Here is a 15,815-nt window from a genome sequence, read left to right on the forward strand (position 1 = left end):
GCTTATTAAAATAGCTGTGATCTTGATAGCCCTTGGGAATACTTGAGAATTCACTATGCTACATTAAAACTAGAAATGCAGAATATTATTTAGGAATTCTGTCAACCTGGTTTCTTTTCCCATTATTAAGTGAAACATGGAAGCTTTCCTGAGCAAAATACTACCTGTCTGTGAAGTCCTTGTGAGTAAATCCATATGCCTGTCTACCCTCATTTCTCTCTCACCATGGTAAAAGTGCAAGAAAAACTTGAGGAAATGGACTGTCACATTCTACAACAGGAATGCAAAACATAATGGATAATATTGTACAACTGCACTTTTGAGATATTACAATGTACTTTAGTGAAGATACCTGCCTGAGGTTCTTCTGAGTCAACTTATTTTTTTTCCAGTCCAAATATCTGTGACACTTCCCCGTAGGTCTTTTCACAGAAAAAAAAATTTAAACACCATGCTCTAATTTTAGCTCCTTAGCTTCTAAATTGACAGTTACACAGATTTACATAAAAATCACATTTAATGCAGTCAAATTGGTTCTAACAAGGTATAATTGTGTGAAAATGTTTTAAATTTTGCACTGTAGCTTGTTGGCACAATTAGCAGATATTAATGGCTAAAATCTTAGTAACTGTGCTCACGCTTTTAAGAGACGACATAACAAGATTTATGAAGAGGCACTATTCTTTGAATTCAGGAGTGGAGGTGAAATTGCAATACAACAGGTTGAAAGCAATCTTTAAATAGAAAAAGTAATATATTTAAAGTTTTACTTGTATTAGAGGGTCTATGTGTAATTCCATGAGGAAACCTCATGTGGCCTTAGAGAGGTGAGTTGTTGACTTTTTTCCCTTTGTGCTGGATGGAGGCTGGCTCTGGAGTGATTAGTTTTTATTTGTCTTTGAAAGGAACATTCTCCTAAGTGGTACAGAATTGTTATGCCCTTTCTCTGTATTGAGGGAACCTTGGATTCTTTGTTACTGAATGGTGTGACATGATGCCATAATGGTTACACATGAGTGACAACGTTTGGTAGAGCTCACTGATTAAGACAGGCTTGGAACAGGAGTGGTATCTACTTCCTAAACATGCCTGTGGAAACTCTTTACAAACTTAGAAGAAGGACAATAGTTCTTTTATTTATAGGGTTGGTACTAGATGGCACTTAAGAACAATATATAACACCAAAGACCTTGTCCTCATTGTGGAGTTGGATGAAGCGGCTGTAAGACTGTGTTCTTGGTTTGGTTGAGGATCTGAGTGGATTGTTTGGTTGTTTTTATTTAAGCCTCTTGTTTAGAATCAACAAGACCTCCTGGGAGCCTTTCTATTTAAAAGTTGGGCCAGAGGGATTATGTTTTAATCCAATGTTACTATATTTTGGAGGAACATTCTTCTAAGTCATACAGCTCTCTGGCCAATTTGGTGTGATGAGGTAATCTGCATTTGCTCTGACACTGAATCTTGTTGCTATTTGGGTTTAAAATGGCGTAACAGAACAACTTTGCCATAGGTGTGCCAAACACCATAATGGGTGCTCACTGTGGGCAGTGTTTGGTAGAGCTCACAGATTGATTCAAGTTTGGAAGTAGGTGTGGAATCCACTTCCTAAACCACATGCCTCTGGAAACTTTATGAACTTGGAGAAAAAATAATTATAGAAAGGCTTCAGGCCTTTTGTTCATAGGGTCTGATTCGTGCTTGACTTGACCGCAATCATCAACAACAACAACATGCATAATTCAAGTGCTACCAAAATGACACTGCCCTTACCGTGTACTCAAGCACCCACTTCCTTTCTAACATGTAGTCACTGCTGATACACAGGCTTTCTAGACCTATTCTATTCAGAAATAAAGTTTTTTAAGCTTTTCTTTTGGTTCTAGTACACATGCTAACTTTGAAAAATGTGAAATGGGTTTTTAGGAAGTTACAACTGATTTCTGCCAGGTATTTCAGTAGTTTTTCATGGTAAAAGTTGAAATAATTTTTGTACTTATATTCCATTATATGACTGTTTTTTAATGCTTTGTTTATAGGTTGATTCTGAAAGCCAATAAAGAATGATTCAAAGACTAAAAAAAGTAAGCATGTGAAAATATTTATGTAATAAAAGTGATGGCATTGCTATGTATTCATACTGAAAGAGCAGTTTGAAATCTAATATGGTGGATCCTTATGTACAGACAAAGGTACTTTGCTGTCTCTCCTTAAAGCTGTACCTGTCCAAGTCCTCTAGGGTCAGTCATTATTGACTGGAAGAGATCTATATTTGTTCCCATTCCAAAGAAGGGTGACCCAACAGAGTGTAGAAACTATAGAACAACATTGATTTCACGTGCAAGCAAGATTCTGCTGAAGATTATCCAAAAGTGACTGGAACAAGCACATCAGCAGAGAACTGCCAGGAGTCCAGGCTGGGTTTAGAACGGGTCGTGGTACTAGGGATATTGTAGCTGATGTTAGGAGGATCTTAGCTGAAAGCAGGGAATACCAGAGGAATGTCTATCTCTGTTTCATGGACTATGCAAAGGCGTTTGACTGTGTGGATCATAACAAACTGTGGCTGACTCTGAGAAGAATAGGAATCCCAGAACACTTGATCGTGCTAATGCAAAACCTATACTTGGATCAGGAGGCAGTCATCAGAACAGAGCAAGGAAACACTGCATGGTTCAAAATTGGGAAGGGCATATACCAGGGATGTGTCCTATCTCCATACCTTTTCAACCCATATGCAGAATATATTATCCAGGAGACTGGGCTCTATGAGGAGAAGTGTGGCATCACGATTGATGGAAGATCCATCAGCAATCTGCGTTATGCAGATGACACAACCCTGCTTGCTGAAAGTGAAGAGGACCTGAAGCGCTTGCTGCAGAGGGTCAAGGACTGCAGCCTCCAATATGGATTTGGGCTCAATATCAAGAAGACAAAGATTCTCACAACTGAGCCAATTGGCAGCATCAAGATGGATAGTGAAGAGATTGAGCTTTAGTTTGCTTGGCAATCAACAGTCTTGGCACCAGCAGCCAGGAAATTAAAAGACGTATGCGATGGGTAATTACTGAAGAGCAGTGGTGCCACTCTGGAGTCTAAGGTGTGCCTGATATAGGCCATGGTCTTTGCAATCACTTGGTATGCGTCAGAGAGTTGGGCAGTAACTAGGCAGGATAGATGGAGAATTGATGCTTTTGAACTGTGGTGCTGGAGAAGAGTATTGAATACCATGGACTGCAAAGAAAACGAATAGGTTCTTCCTGGAGAGGGTTAAACCGGGCTGCTCCTTGGAGGCAAGGATTCTGAGGCTTCGTCTGACATATTTTGGACATGTTGTAAGGAGGGAAGAGTCCTTGGAGAGCGACATCATGCTTGGGAGGATAGAGGGACAGCACAGGAGGGGAAGATCCTCTATGAGGTGGACTGATTTAGTGATGGGGTAATCGGAGTGGGTGTGTTGGGGACAGTGAGATTGGCACAGGACAGGGCAGGGTTTAGGACTGTTGTACATAGGGTCACTAAGAGTTCCAAGCAACTCGATGGCACATAACAACAACAACAATCACAATTATGGAATACTTGCTCAATTTTCAAGCTTGCTTCTGTAGATTTGGTTCCGAATCACAGCAACCCTCCACCAGGTTCCCACGGCTACAAATCACAATGGGAGGAGACAGCCCATGGTTTTCCTATGGAGCTGCTGGTAAATTCAAATCACCAGAGTCCTGCGGCCTTTGGATTAGCAATACACCTCTATCTGTTCACTAGCTACAAGAGCTCCCTCAGGGGCCCTTGGCCCGAGCTATGCTGTTTTCAATCGCTTCATATTGCATGTGAAAACTGGACAATGAATAAAGAAGACCAAATAAAAACACACTTTTGGATTGTGCTGTTGGTGAAGAGCAGTGAATACCTATGAACTGGCAAAAAAACAAATCTGTCTCTGAATAAGAACAACCAAGGTGTCCTCGGTGGTGAAGATGGTGAACCCTTGTCTCACGTACGTTAGGCACGTTTTCAGGAGGGGAGTCCTTGGAAAAAGACATGCTGGGGAAACAGCAGGTCAGCAAGGAGAAGACGACACTCAAGGTGAAGGACTGGTACAGTGACTGCAACACAGAGGCTTGAGTATGGAGGCTACTGTGAGGATTCTGCAGCATACAACGAGGCTTCATTCTGTTGTCCACAGGGTGGCTATGAGTCGTAGATGACTAGACAGCACTTAACAACAACAATAACTCAATGTACTAAGGGTGTCTACAAAACGTGAATTAAGCCGTCATTCATAAATGCATTCATATGTTTCTACTAAGAATAATTTAGAAACAATATATAACATCTACTACTTTCATATAGGGAGCTCTGGTGGACTGATGGTAAGCAGGTGTGCTGCCATCCTGAAGATACACCGTTCAAATCCACCAAGTTCTCCGCAGGAGAAAGACGGGCAATCTCCTTCCATGAAAACCCCCCAGAGGGTCAGCTATGGGTCAGGGAGAACACAACTTTCATGTAATAAACCATAAATATTTTAAAAAAATTCAAGTATGTTCTAATATGGTGCTCTGCTTGAAAGGAATAAATGGCACGTGCAAACAGTCTTTTTAATCTTCACCTCTCCCAATAATCTGAGCCTTGAGTTTAATATTTTGCTAGATATCCTATTCATGAACACTCATTAATTCCAAATGTGAATATCATCTCAACATCAGAGAGTATAATATCATGTAAAGTCAGTGTTATTTTCAATTAATTACTGTCTCACTGAAGTGGTGGTGGTGTTAGGTGCCATCGAGTCGAGTACGACTTTCCTGTGCCATCCTCATCATTTCAGACATACTTGAGCCCGTTGCTACAGTCACTGTGTTTATCCATCTGGTCTCCTACTCTTTCGCTGACCCGCCACCTTTCCAAGAATGACGTCGCTTTCCAAGAAATAGTCTCTCTTAGCAACATGCCCAAATTGTGTGAGATGACAGCGAGACTCTGTTCTCATTGAATAATCTCTACTATGGTTCAGCCTAATCTTCTGCATGGTCAGTGTAAACTACTTATTTGCCTTAGAGTGGTGACACTTTGTTAATGGCCACTGAGTCATTTCTGATTCAGTGAGCCTATGTGTTGTAAAATAAAATTGGTCCTTAGATTTCCAAGAATTTGCCTTTTGTTAGCAAATCCCAGACCTCTCTTCTACAATGACTTGGAGTGGTTTTGAGCCAACAAACTTTTGTTTAATATTTGAGTACAAACTGTTTGTGGCACTCAGAGACTTCATATGCAAATAAAAACACTTGTTAAAAAAAATATATATATATATATATTTACAAATACATTAATTAAACTTCCTTCTTCCACACTTTATTAAAATCATTTGATGTTAAATTGCTTATCTTCTCTGTCTGAATCTTTTTAAGTATAATATTTCCCCACTATTTCTTACATAGTTTTTGGGAAGAACAATAAATTTTTGTGCATAAGCAACTGGAAAAGCAACTAAAATACAAGAAATGTGTTGCAATTATGTTGTGTTTGTAGAATCAGAATTTCACAATGGAAAGTCTTGAGAAACTATTCCAAATTCTTCACATAGATTATCAACTGAAACCCCAGCAATGGCAAAATGATGTAAGTCATGTACCTACTTGGGAAACAAAGCTTTGTCTCCCTACTTCTGTGTTGCTTGCTGGCTCCACGCTCATATGTGAATGACTTTCACCTGGTTCCCTACTCTTCATATATGTCCTGAGATAATTTTACCTGTTACTGTGGTTGAGAGTCCTGGTGGCATAGGGCGTTAAGCCTTAGGTTGCCAACTGAAAGTCAGCAGTTTCAATCCACCAGATCTGCCTTGGGGAAAAAAGATGGGCAGCCTCCTCCTACAAAGATTTACGGCCTAGGAAAACTGATGGAGGGCCTCCATGAGTCAGAATCGACTTGATGGCAGTGGATTGGGGTTCTGGTTTGGGAATGGCTTATAGGGCTATGCCTGGCTAAACAGTTAAGGTTAAGTTAAGGTTGGCAGTTCAAAGCCACCCAGAGGAGTCTTGGAAGAAAGGTCTTGTTATCTGTTATCAAAAGATCGCAACTTTGAAAATCTTGAAGAGCACAGCAGTTCTACTCTGCAACATAGTGGCTCACCACGAGTAGAAATGACTCCATGACAATTGGAGTTTGGGGTTCTGAAATGGCTTAGATGCCTGAAAAAGTTCTCATAGCATCATGGGAATTGTACCAGTCTGCTACTCAAAAGGTCTGCAGTTTGAATGCACCAGCTCTGCTGTAGATGGAAGTTAGTCAATCACCTGCAAAGATTTATATCCACGGAAACCAAATATAGGGTCACTATGAGTTAACCACTGCAGGCCCATCTCACACCACCCTTCCCAATGCTCATAAGTCTCCATTTCTTTCCTATTAGAGTCTTGAAAATGGTTGCTATAGTCTCTCTAAAGTGGCAAGGACAGAGGGCCCAAGCCAAATACCACACTGCCCAGATGCTCCTCTATACCCAACCATTGGTCTCTGAATCGTCCCAAACTCAGCACTAGCTCATGTCCAGGTCCTAAATCCATGGTGGAACTGCTCCACATTCCATTTCCAGACACTGCTCAAGGCCGGATACCTGGCAAGTACTCAGTAAGTGGCTACTGTATTGAATTTTTAAAACTATGGCTTTCTTTTCTTACTGTTTTTATATTAAGCATTGGGTTGCTAACCGGTTTCAACCCACAACAGTCCTTGGGAGAAGAAACGTCAGTCAGCTTATGTAAAGACTTGTAGCCTTAGAAGCCCAGAGGGGCAGTCCTACTCAGTCCCATAGGCCCCTGTGAGTCAGAATGGGGAGCTCTCTGGTGATAATCCAAAGGCCGTGTTTCTCTGACAACTGGAATTCACCAGCAAGTCCTTGGGAGAAAGACGGACACTCTCTTCCCATGCGATTTACAGCCTCAGACATTCAGTGGAAGGCTGGCTATGAGTCAGTTCCAACGCAAACATAATGAATGAGTGAGTGAGTGATGTGTCTGAATGGCAGTAACAGCACCTGGAGGCAGTTAGTCTTGCCGGGAGTCCCTGAACAGTGCAAACAGTTCATCTGCTCAGCCAGTAACCGAAGCTGGGAGGCTGAAGTTTACCCAGAGAATGATCTAAACAAAATCCTGGTGACTGACTTCCCAAAAGCCAGCCATTGAAGCCCCCGTAGTGCCCATTGTGCTCTGGCACATAGGGGGCTGCTATGAGCTGCTGTTGACTCAATAACTGATTAATCTAGGCTGGTTGTTCCTCAGCAATCCTTTTATAGGCCCCTGCAGGAGTCTGTCTGTCTTGTTTTTCACAGGAACTGATGTACATGTTATTACTCTTCCCAGTCTACTGAGATTCCTCTTTCATGGACATTTCCTCTACTTTGAACTTTTCTTTGTCAGGTAAAGATGAAGCCTCATTTGCTATTGACACATATTTTTACACACTATTAAGGATGTAAAATGAAATGAATAAATTAAAATTTTATTCATAGCAGTCAGCTTCAACTTCAGATCAATTTAAAGCATTGTAATAATATAAAATAAAAATCTTCCCTTTCCCTCCAACCCTAAGTTACCTTCCTGCTTTTATGCACAGGTGAGTGAGCCTCTAACTGTCTAAGAAAGGCTTCCTCTGAGCTTTTCCTTGTTGGTAACTTTCCTGGGGCATCTTTTCCGGTTCCTCTTACCCTTCTCCTTCTCCTAGGCTCGCTTGCAATACGGGCTTGGGCCTGAAAGGAAGCTAAAGAGCATGACACAAATGATGAATCCCAAGAGCCTTGTTCTGAAAGGCTCTGGGGCTTATGGGAGGGGTGGAGAAAAGGAGAGAAGGCAGAGGCCGCGCTGTGGGTGCTCTCTCTTACCGCATGACAAAATTTGCTTCATCTATTTGACGGCCACAGCCACTCTTCTTCAGAATCCCACCATTTCCCACCACCGCACATTTCTTCAACGGCAGCTGGAATGGGATTGCCTAGCAACAGAAAACAAGGCGGGTTTTCACTGCAGAGAACACACAACTGCTCACAAAATCATTGTTTACAACAGGTCCTTTGGAGGAATTTGATTGAAGACCAGGAAGAGTGAAAAGAGTATGTGTAGAGAAAGATAATTAAGAAGTTAGTAAGGAAAAAAAATACCAACAACTAGCCTGTTCTCCTGGGGAAAACGGATTTTAAATATCATTCTGAAATGTATTTAAATATAACATTTTTTTTCTGTTCCAAATTGCCCATGCACATAGTAGAGGGTGTCTGTTGGCTAGGGAAAACAGAAAAACCCAAGCTAAAAACACAGGACTATTTTTAAAAGTGTTAAACTGGAAACAAACTCAAATAAATTATATTCCCTATTTTAATGTGATTTCATTCATTCATGATTTCAATCGGCCATTCACTCCACAGATGTGTCTGAATATTTGGTCTGCTAAGTGTTGGGAGTAGAAAGATACAAAGTTCCCAAGCCTCAGAATTCACTTTTGGGACACAGTAGAGAAAGAGGTAAGAGAATGTGAACACACATACTTCTGTAACAAATCCTAGTGTAATGGTTAAACTGGTGCAGAAATGTGCCCAGTACCACAGAGAACATCCCAGAGCAAGTAGGCATTCTGCCAAGTATACCCAGGAGACACTTACCCACCTGGGACCATTCTTAAAGGCTGAGTTGGATTTTATTGACAGAGAAAGTAGCATTAACCAAGGTACAAAAGTATGAGCTCAGATGTGGTAATAAGCAAATGAGGTGGATCTGTTTAGGTCTTAGGAGGCATCAAGAGGCAAGTGATTTGTACCAACCAGGCAGCATGTGATTTGTTGCTGCAAATGCTGACCTGGACTACAAAGAAAGAAAGGAAAAAAAACACACCAAAAACTGTTCAGTGTATCTGGGGGCTCCCTGAAATGCTATTTTAGCAAGAGGCAGCTGCAAACGAGGTAATAGCTTCTGCAAGTGAAACGTATCACTCAGCTATGCCAAGCAAAGTCAGTGAGGACCTCAGATCTAGAATTTTCTGCATGCTGAAATGATGTCTGGTGACTGGAATTTCTTGGAGGAATATCATTAATATATAATAGATAGATAGATAGATTGATAGATGATATATATAACATCTACATATCTGATATGGGAAGCTCTGGTGGTGTAGTCTGTAGGCAGTTGTGCTGCTAACCTCTTTGACAGTTTGAAACCACCAGCAGCTTCCAGGAAGAAAGATGGGTGTCCTCTTCCCATGTGACTTACAACCTTGAAAAACCCAAAGAAGGATCAGCTATGAGTTGGTTCCAATTCAAAGGCAATGACTAAGACATTGCTGATATAGATAGAAATTATACTCATATTAAGCAAGCCAGTCTGGACGGAATTCAATGAAATAGTATGGGCTCTTCCCAAAGAATAAATACAATTAATACACAAATGTACCTAGTATTAAGGGTTCTGACTAGTCATAAAGTAAACCAAAAGAAAAGTTTTTGAGGTGTCTCTGTCTTTACTAGTAGGCACTTAATGGAGCACAAGAAAAAGATTTCACTTCTTAATTTCAAGTGTATAACAGGAACAGCTAGCTGGGCTTTGGGAAGGCTGGTAATGAAGATACAGTATTTAATATACAATATTTGAGAATTCTCTGCGTCAGCAGAACAGAAACTAGGTGTCCATCCCAACCCAGCACAATGAAGAAGAGCAGGGGCAACCTTGGGACATCCGAATGGCACATGGCATTTATCTCAGTCACTCCTGAGAGGAGGAGAGTAGTATTAACAATAGAACCAGTTAAACCTGTATGTGCTTGGCTGTAGATTATGTAAGAATGATCAGTTAGCCACTCATTTATTCCACAAGCATTTACTAAGTGTCTACTATGTGCTGGACACTCTTGCTGGTGATGGGACACAAGTGAAAACCTTGTTCCCACAGAGCTTGCATTCCAGTAGTGAAGACAGATAATCAATAAAGACAAATGAGTAAAAGAACCGTATGTCAGTAGATGATGGGGTTGTGGAAAGAAAAAAAGAACTGTCCTGAGAGAATGAGGAAGCACTTTGGGAGAGGCACTGCTGTTTTCAGGAGGGAAGTCAGGGCTCAAAGGGTACAAGGAAGCAAAACCCTGAAGAGGACAGGAAGTGAGCCAAGGAGAAACATATTAGAACTGTGGGGGCAACTCCCTCCGGGGAATGTGTCTGAAGAGTGCAAGGAAGAGGAAAAAAAACACGTAAAGAGCCCACGGGTCTGGGGATCAGGGAGCAAGGGAGAGAGGAGGAGGAGTGATTAGGGACTTCACTGGGAGAGACCAATCTGTAGGGTTTTTATTGTAAAATGAAAAGCAAGGATTGGGGGGAAAAATATATATATATAATCTGTACATGCTAGAACTTTGTTTCACATACTTAGGTGTATTGCCTGGAGGGGTCAATTTTGGGGACTGGTGGAAGGTCAGCATAAGAGAGAAAGATCCTCAATTAAACGGCCTGACGCGGTGACTCTAACACTGGGCTTGCGCATGCTGCAGAGAGTGAGGACATGAAAGGTTCCGATCTGTTGGTTCATCAGGTCACCAGCAGTTGTAGTCAGCTCCTGGGCACCTAACAATAACTGCTGTACTACAACTGAAGGAAAAACAAAAAGAACAGAGGAAAAATCCACATCAAAGGCTGTTTACAGAGTGTTGTTGTTGCTGTGTATTATCAAGTTGGAACCGAACTCTTTGGTGACTCTCCAGTGGGTTTTCAGAGGCCTTTAATTTGCATGGAAAGACACTGCCCATCCTTCTCCCTCAGAGCAGCTGGTGGTCTCGAACCATATGCTTTTGGAATCTCAGCACAAGTTCTTGCCACTAGGCCACCAGAGCTCCTGTTTAGATTAAGAGATATAATGGCTGAAATTTGTCACTGGATTTAGCAACATGGAGGCTTCTGGTGTGTTTAACAAAGACAGATTAGATTCTGTACTAAGGACAAAAGCATAATCTAAGTTTGGTTCATTACACATGAATATTTTCATATTTCACATCTACTAGTTGGAAGCGCCGGTAGCCTAGTGTACAGGGAATCGTGCTGCTAACCCAAAGGCCATACTGCTCTGGTGGTTTAAGTCAACTTGCGGCTCCTTGTGAAGATGATGAGCAATCCCTTCCTATGTAATTTATAGACTCAATTTCAACTCTATGGCCATCAAGTGAGTAAGTGACTTGTCTATAGTTTATTCTCAAAGTACAGCTTCGTTCACCTGATGCAGATATTTTGTCTTCATAAAAGGCCAACTGAAAAGTCCTCTACACATATGTTGTCACTGTGTACTGTCAAGTCAGAACTGACCCATGGCAGATCCTCCAGCAGGTTTTTAGAGGCTGTAAGTCACACAAGAGGAGATTGCTCAATTTTCTCCCACAGAGCAGCTGGCAGATTCGAACCTTGACCTTTGCATTGTAAGTGCACTTCCTTACCACTAAGCCACCAGAGAGGTTCTGAATCCAGGCAGAGTGCAATTTCCAGGCAGGAAGCAAGGCCCAGTACTAGTAGATTGGGGTGGCAGCTGAAGCAGGAGAAGCAACAGATCTGGTTACAAGCACTACCTCATAGCTGTCTAATCATGAGATTGTGTAAAAAAATGTCATATACCTCCCTCTCCCACTTTTTTTATTTTTTGAAAGGGAGATATTACTATTACATGCCATTAGGATTATATACCATCCCAAGAAAGGTGATCCAACTGAAAGTGGAAAACATTGAACAATATCACATGAAAGCAAAGTATTGCTGAAGACTATTTTTTAAAAAACTGTAACAGTACACTACCAGAAAACTGCCAGAAGTTCAAGCTGGGTTTAGAAGAGGCCATGGCACTAAGGATATCACTGTTAATGTCTAATGGATCCTGGCTGAAAACAGAGAACACCAGACAAATGTCTATTTGCGTTTTACTGACTATGCAAAGGTATTTGACTGTGTGGCTAATAACAAATTATGCCTAACATTAAGAATGATGGAAATCCCAGAACACGTAATTGAGCTCATGCAAAATCTATATCCTGACCAAGAAGCTGTTGTACAAATAGAGCAAAGGAACACTGCACGGTTTAAAATCAGTTAAGTGTGTATTAGGATTTATCCTTTCTCCATACCTGTTCAATCTGTACACTAAGCAATTCTTTTGAGAAGGTGGATTCTATGAAGAAGAATGTGGCTTCAAGATAGAAGGAAGACTCACCGATAACCTGTGTAATGCAGATGACAAAATCTTGCTGGCTGAAAGTGAGGGAGGAGGACTTGAAGTACTTGCTGCAGAAAATCTAAGATTACGGCCTTCAATATGCCTTGCATCTCAACATTAAAAAGATAAAACCCCTCACCACTGGACAGATAAACAACAAAATGATAAATCAAGAAAATATTGAAGTTGTTAACAACTTCATCTTACTTGAATCCATAATCAGCACCCTTTGTACCAGTATTCAGGAGATTAAGAGACATACTGCACTGGGCAAGTTCGCTGTGAGGGACCTTTCCAAATTTCTGAGGGGTAACGATGTCAGTTTGAAAGCTAACATGTGCCCGAGTCAAGCCATAGTCTTTTCAATTACTTGCTATGCACTTTAGAGCTGGACTATGAATAAGGAAGACAAAAGAAGAAATGATGCCTTTGAACTGTGGTGTTGGAGGAGAGTACTAAGTATTTCTTGGACTGTGAAAAAAATAAACAGACATGTCTTAGAAAAAGTGCAACATTCTAATATTTCTTGGGGCAAGGATGATAAAGCTTCATCTCATATACTTTTGACATGTTGCTAGGAGAAGTTATTCCTTAGAGAGGGACATCATGCTTAGAAAAGTGGTGGAAAGGGAGGAGGACCTTCGAGATGAATTGACACAGTGATTGCAGCAATGAGCTCAGGTGTGTCAGAGATGATGAGACTATCACAAGAACAGACAGTTTTCAGATCTGTTCATAGATAAGGTCACTATGAGTCATACTCAACTTGGTGGCACCTAACAACAACAGATGAGAAAAATGCATGTGTGGTAGTATCTAATCAAGCTACTGGCATCATGGTCAATCTGTCTGTCTTCCTTTCATCCATTCTTTTCCTCCTTTTAGCAGTGTTAACTTATTTACTTAAGTCATCAATGCCTAGATTTAATCGGGATTTATTTGAACACAGCAAAACAATTATTTATCTAACTCCATTGTAACAACGAGCAGTAATTTTATTAGCAGAAAGTTTAATGAGAATTTACTTTGAAATCATGAATCTATCTCTGACTACCATTTATGAGAACATGTGTCATGAATTGTTTTATGAGTTTAGCATACCATAGAGAGTTAGTAAGGAGGTGAGAAAGGTAAGGAGCTTTAAAGGATGCTGACAATTTAAAGTGAGCATCATGCATTGGTGTCATATTGAAATAAAAAAGTATAAAAAATTCTACAGACCCACTAAAGAATAGGTTGAATTATTAGAAGTAGCATGTAATGATTCTCACCAGGGCAGGGAAACACTGCATAGTGCAAAATCAGGAAAAAAAAAGGTGCTTGGGGATGCATCCTGTCTACATACCTTTTCAATCTATACCAAGAACAGATAACTTTGGAGGCTGGACTTTATAAGGAGGAATGTGGCATCAGGATTGGGAGAACAGCTCATCAATAACCTGTATCATACAAAAGACAATCTTGCTTGCCAAAAGGAAGACCTGATGAATTCACTGCAGAAGGTCAAGCTTGCAGTCTCAAATAAGGATTGAAGCTCAACATCAAGAAAACAGAGATTCTCACCACAGGGCCAATTGACAGAATCATGCTAGATGGCAAAGAGATTGGAATTGTTAACAATTTCAGCTTGCTTGGTTCTATAATAAAGTTTTGGCACCAACTTCCAGGAAATAAAACAATGAATTTTATTGGTAAAATCTGCTGGTTGGGATCTCTCCAGAGTGCAGACGAGCAATGATGTCTGTCTAGAGACTAAGGTGTGCCTGATCCAGACCATGGTCTTTGCAAACACTTGTTATGCATCAAAGTGTTGGACAATGATTGAGGATAACAGAAGAAGAACAGATGACTTTGAGGTGTGGTGCTAGAGAAGAGTATTGAACAACCATGGACTGCCAATGGAACAAGTAGATTTGTCTTGGAGAAAGTAAAACCCAGTTGCTCATTCAAGGCAAGGATTTTGAAACTCCATCTCTCATACTTTGGGCATATGGCCAAGAGGGACCAGTCCATAGAGAAGGATATCATGCTTGGATGGGTGAAGGGACAATGCAGGAGAGGAAGATCCTGGATGAGCTAGATTGGCACAGTAACTGGGGTTACAGAGGCAGGTGTATCAGAGTCAGTGAGATTGGCTCAGGACAGGACAGAGTTCAGAGCTATTGTGCAGAGGGTCACTATGAGTCACAGGCAACTCAACAGCATATAACAATAACAAGCTGTAACAATCCAAAGCATGAGCCAAATCTCTCAGCAGTCAGCTCGGACTTATAGACACCTTCTATTAGTTTCTGAAATTTCTGAAGTTTCTGAAAATGCTATCACTTGAGTGCAGCAGACGTTAGTCTTTAAACTGACATCCTTGCTCTTTAGCACTTTAAAGAGATCATTGGCAGAAGATCTGCCCAATGCAAACCAATCTGATGACTTCCTGATTGCTCCTTTCATGAGTGTTGATTGTGTAAAATGAAAATTGACAACCTCCTCTTATCTCCATTAATCACGATGCTGATTGGTTGGTCCAGTGGTGAGGATCTTTGTTTCCTTGATGTTGAGGCACAACCTATAATGAAGATTGTCATCACTGATCTGCAGTAAATGCTTTAGGTCGTCTTCATTTTCTGCATGCAACGTTGTTTCATCTACATAAAGTTGGTTTTTGTCAAATGCAAACCACTTTTGAGGCCTATTTCCATCAACAGTTGAAATTATCTAAATCTTGAACACACAACAGAAGGTTTGGGGGCTCCATGGCTTAAGATATTAAGATGTATGGAAGCTCAGTTAAGTAGACTACATGCCAATCAAATATCATTAATTCCAAGAATTTGCCTAAGCTACAAACTTTTACTTTAAACATTTTTCCTTTTGAAGATGGCAACAAAAGACTATTGTTTTTCGCTTAATAACAGATACAGGCAGTCCCCAAGTTTTAACCTAAGTATAAATCAACTTGTGTTAAAGTCTGTTATATTAAATATTCATAAAGCAAATGGACATTATTTTAAAATATGCATAAAACATTATTTTTATGAATATATTATTATCTTAAAGGCATTTTAGTATATTGCATGAGTTTCTTCAATGCAGCTATATAAGAAAAGAACATTATAGAAAAGAGACAAACAATTGACTAAACAATTGACTAACTGGCATTGGAAATAAACTGTACCTAATTGTTATGTGAAATTCAACTTCCAGACCGATTTAGAAATGAAATTCACTGTAATCCAGGAACTGCCTGTAGATCAGATTATTATTATAACTCTCACTATATTTCACTTATTCAATAGTTTCTCAGATGTACTAGGTCTTACATCCACCTTGCTCTTGGATCTTCTTTCTCTAATTCCCTTTTGTTCTTCCTAGTTCCTATTTAACTTGTGGCCTAACACATTAGGTGAAGAAATAATACCTTCATTTCTTTGTTGCTTTTATGAGTAGGATGTAACAAATATTTATCTAAACATTGCTTAATAGATAAAAAAAAAAAAGAGGTTACTTCAGCTAAATTTTACTGACTTTGCTGCACATAAAATTTTATGTCAATACTCTAAGCTAAAAGTGCTGACACTTTCATTTTTGTAC

General features: G+C 40.3%; 1 protein-coding gene across 1 annotated transcript in view; it reads right to left on the bottom strand.

Moving 5' to 3' along the window:
- Positions 1–15,815, bottom strand: part of ST8SIA1 (ST8 alpha-N-acetyl-neuraminide alpha-2,8-sialyltransferase 1) — a 242,445-nt gene that overhangs the window by 86,804 nt on the left and 139,826 nt on the right. The window contains exon 3 of the mRNA XM_006897203.1: positions 7,883–7,992. Within this exon, the coding sequence (XP_006897265.1) occupies positions 7,883–7,992 (110 nt within the window). The remainder of the gene's footprint in view (positions 1–7,882; positions 7,993–15,815) is intronic.

This window comes from Elephantulus edwardii, unplaced genomic scaffold (assembly GCF_000299155.1).
Source record: "Elephantulus edwardii isolate Elephantulus edwardi_28Jun2011 unplaced genomic scaffold, EleEdw1.0 scaffold00206, whole genome shotgun sequence".
Taxonomy (NCBI): Eukaryota; Metazoa; Chordata; class Mammalia; order Macroscelidea; family Macroscelididae; genus Elephantulus; species Elephantulus edwardii.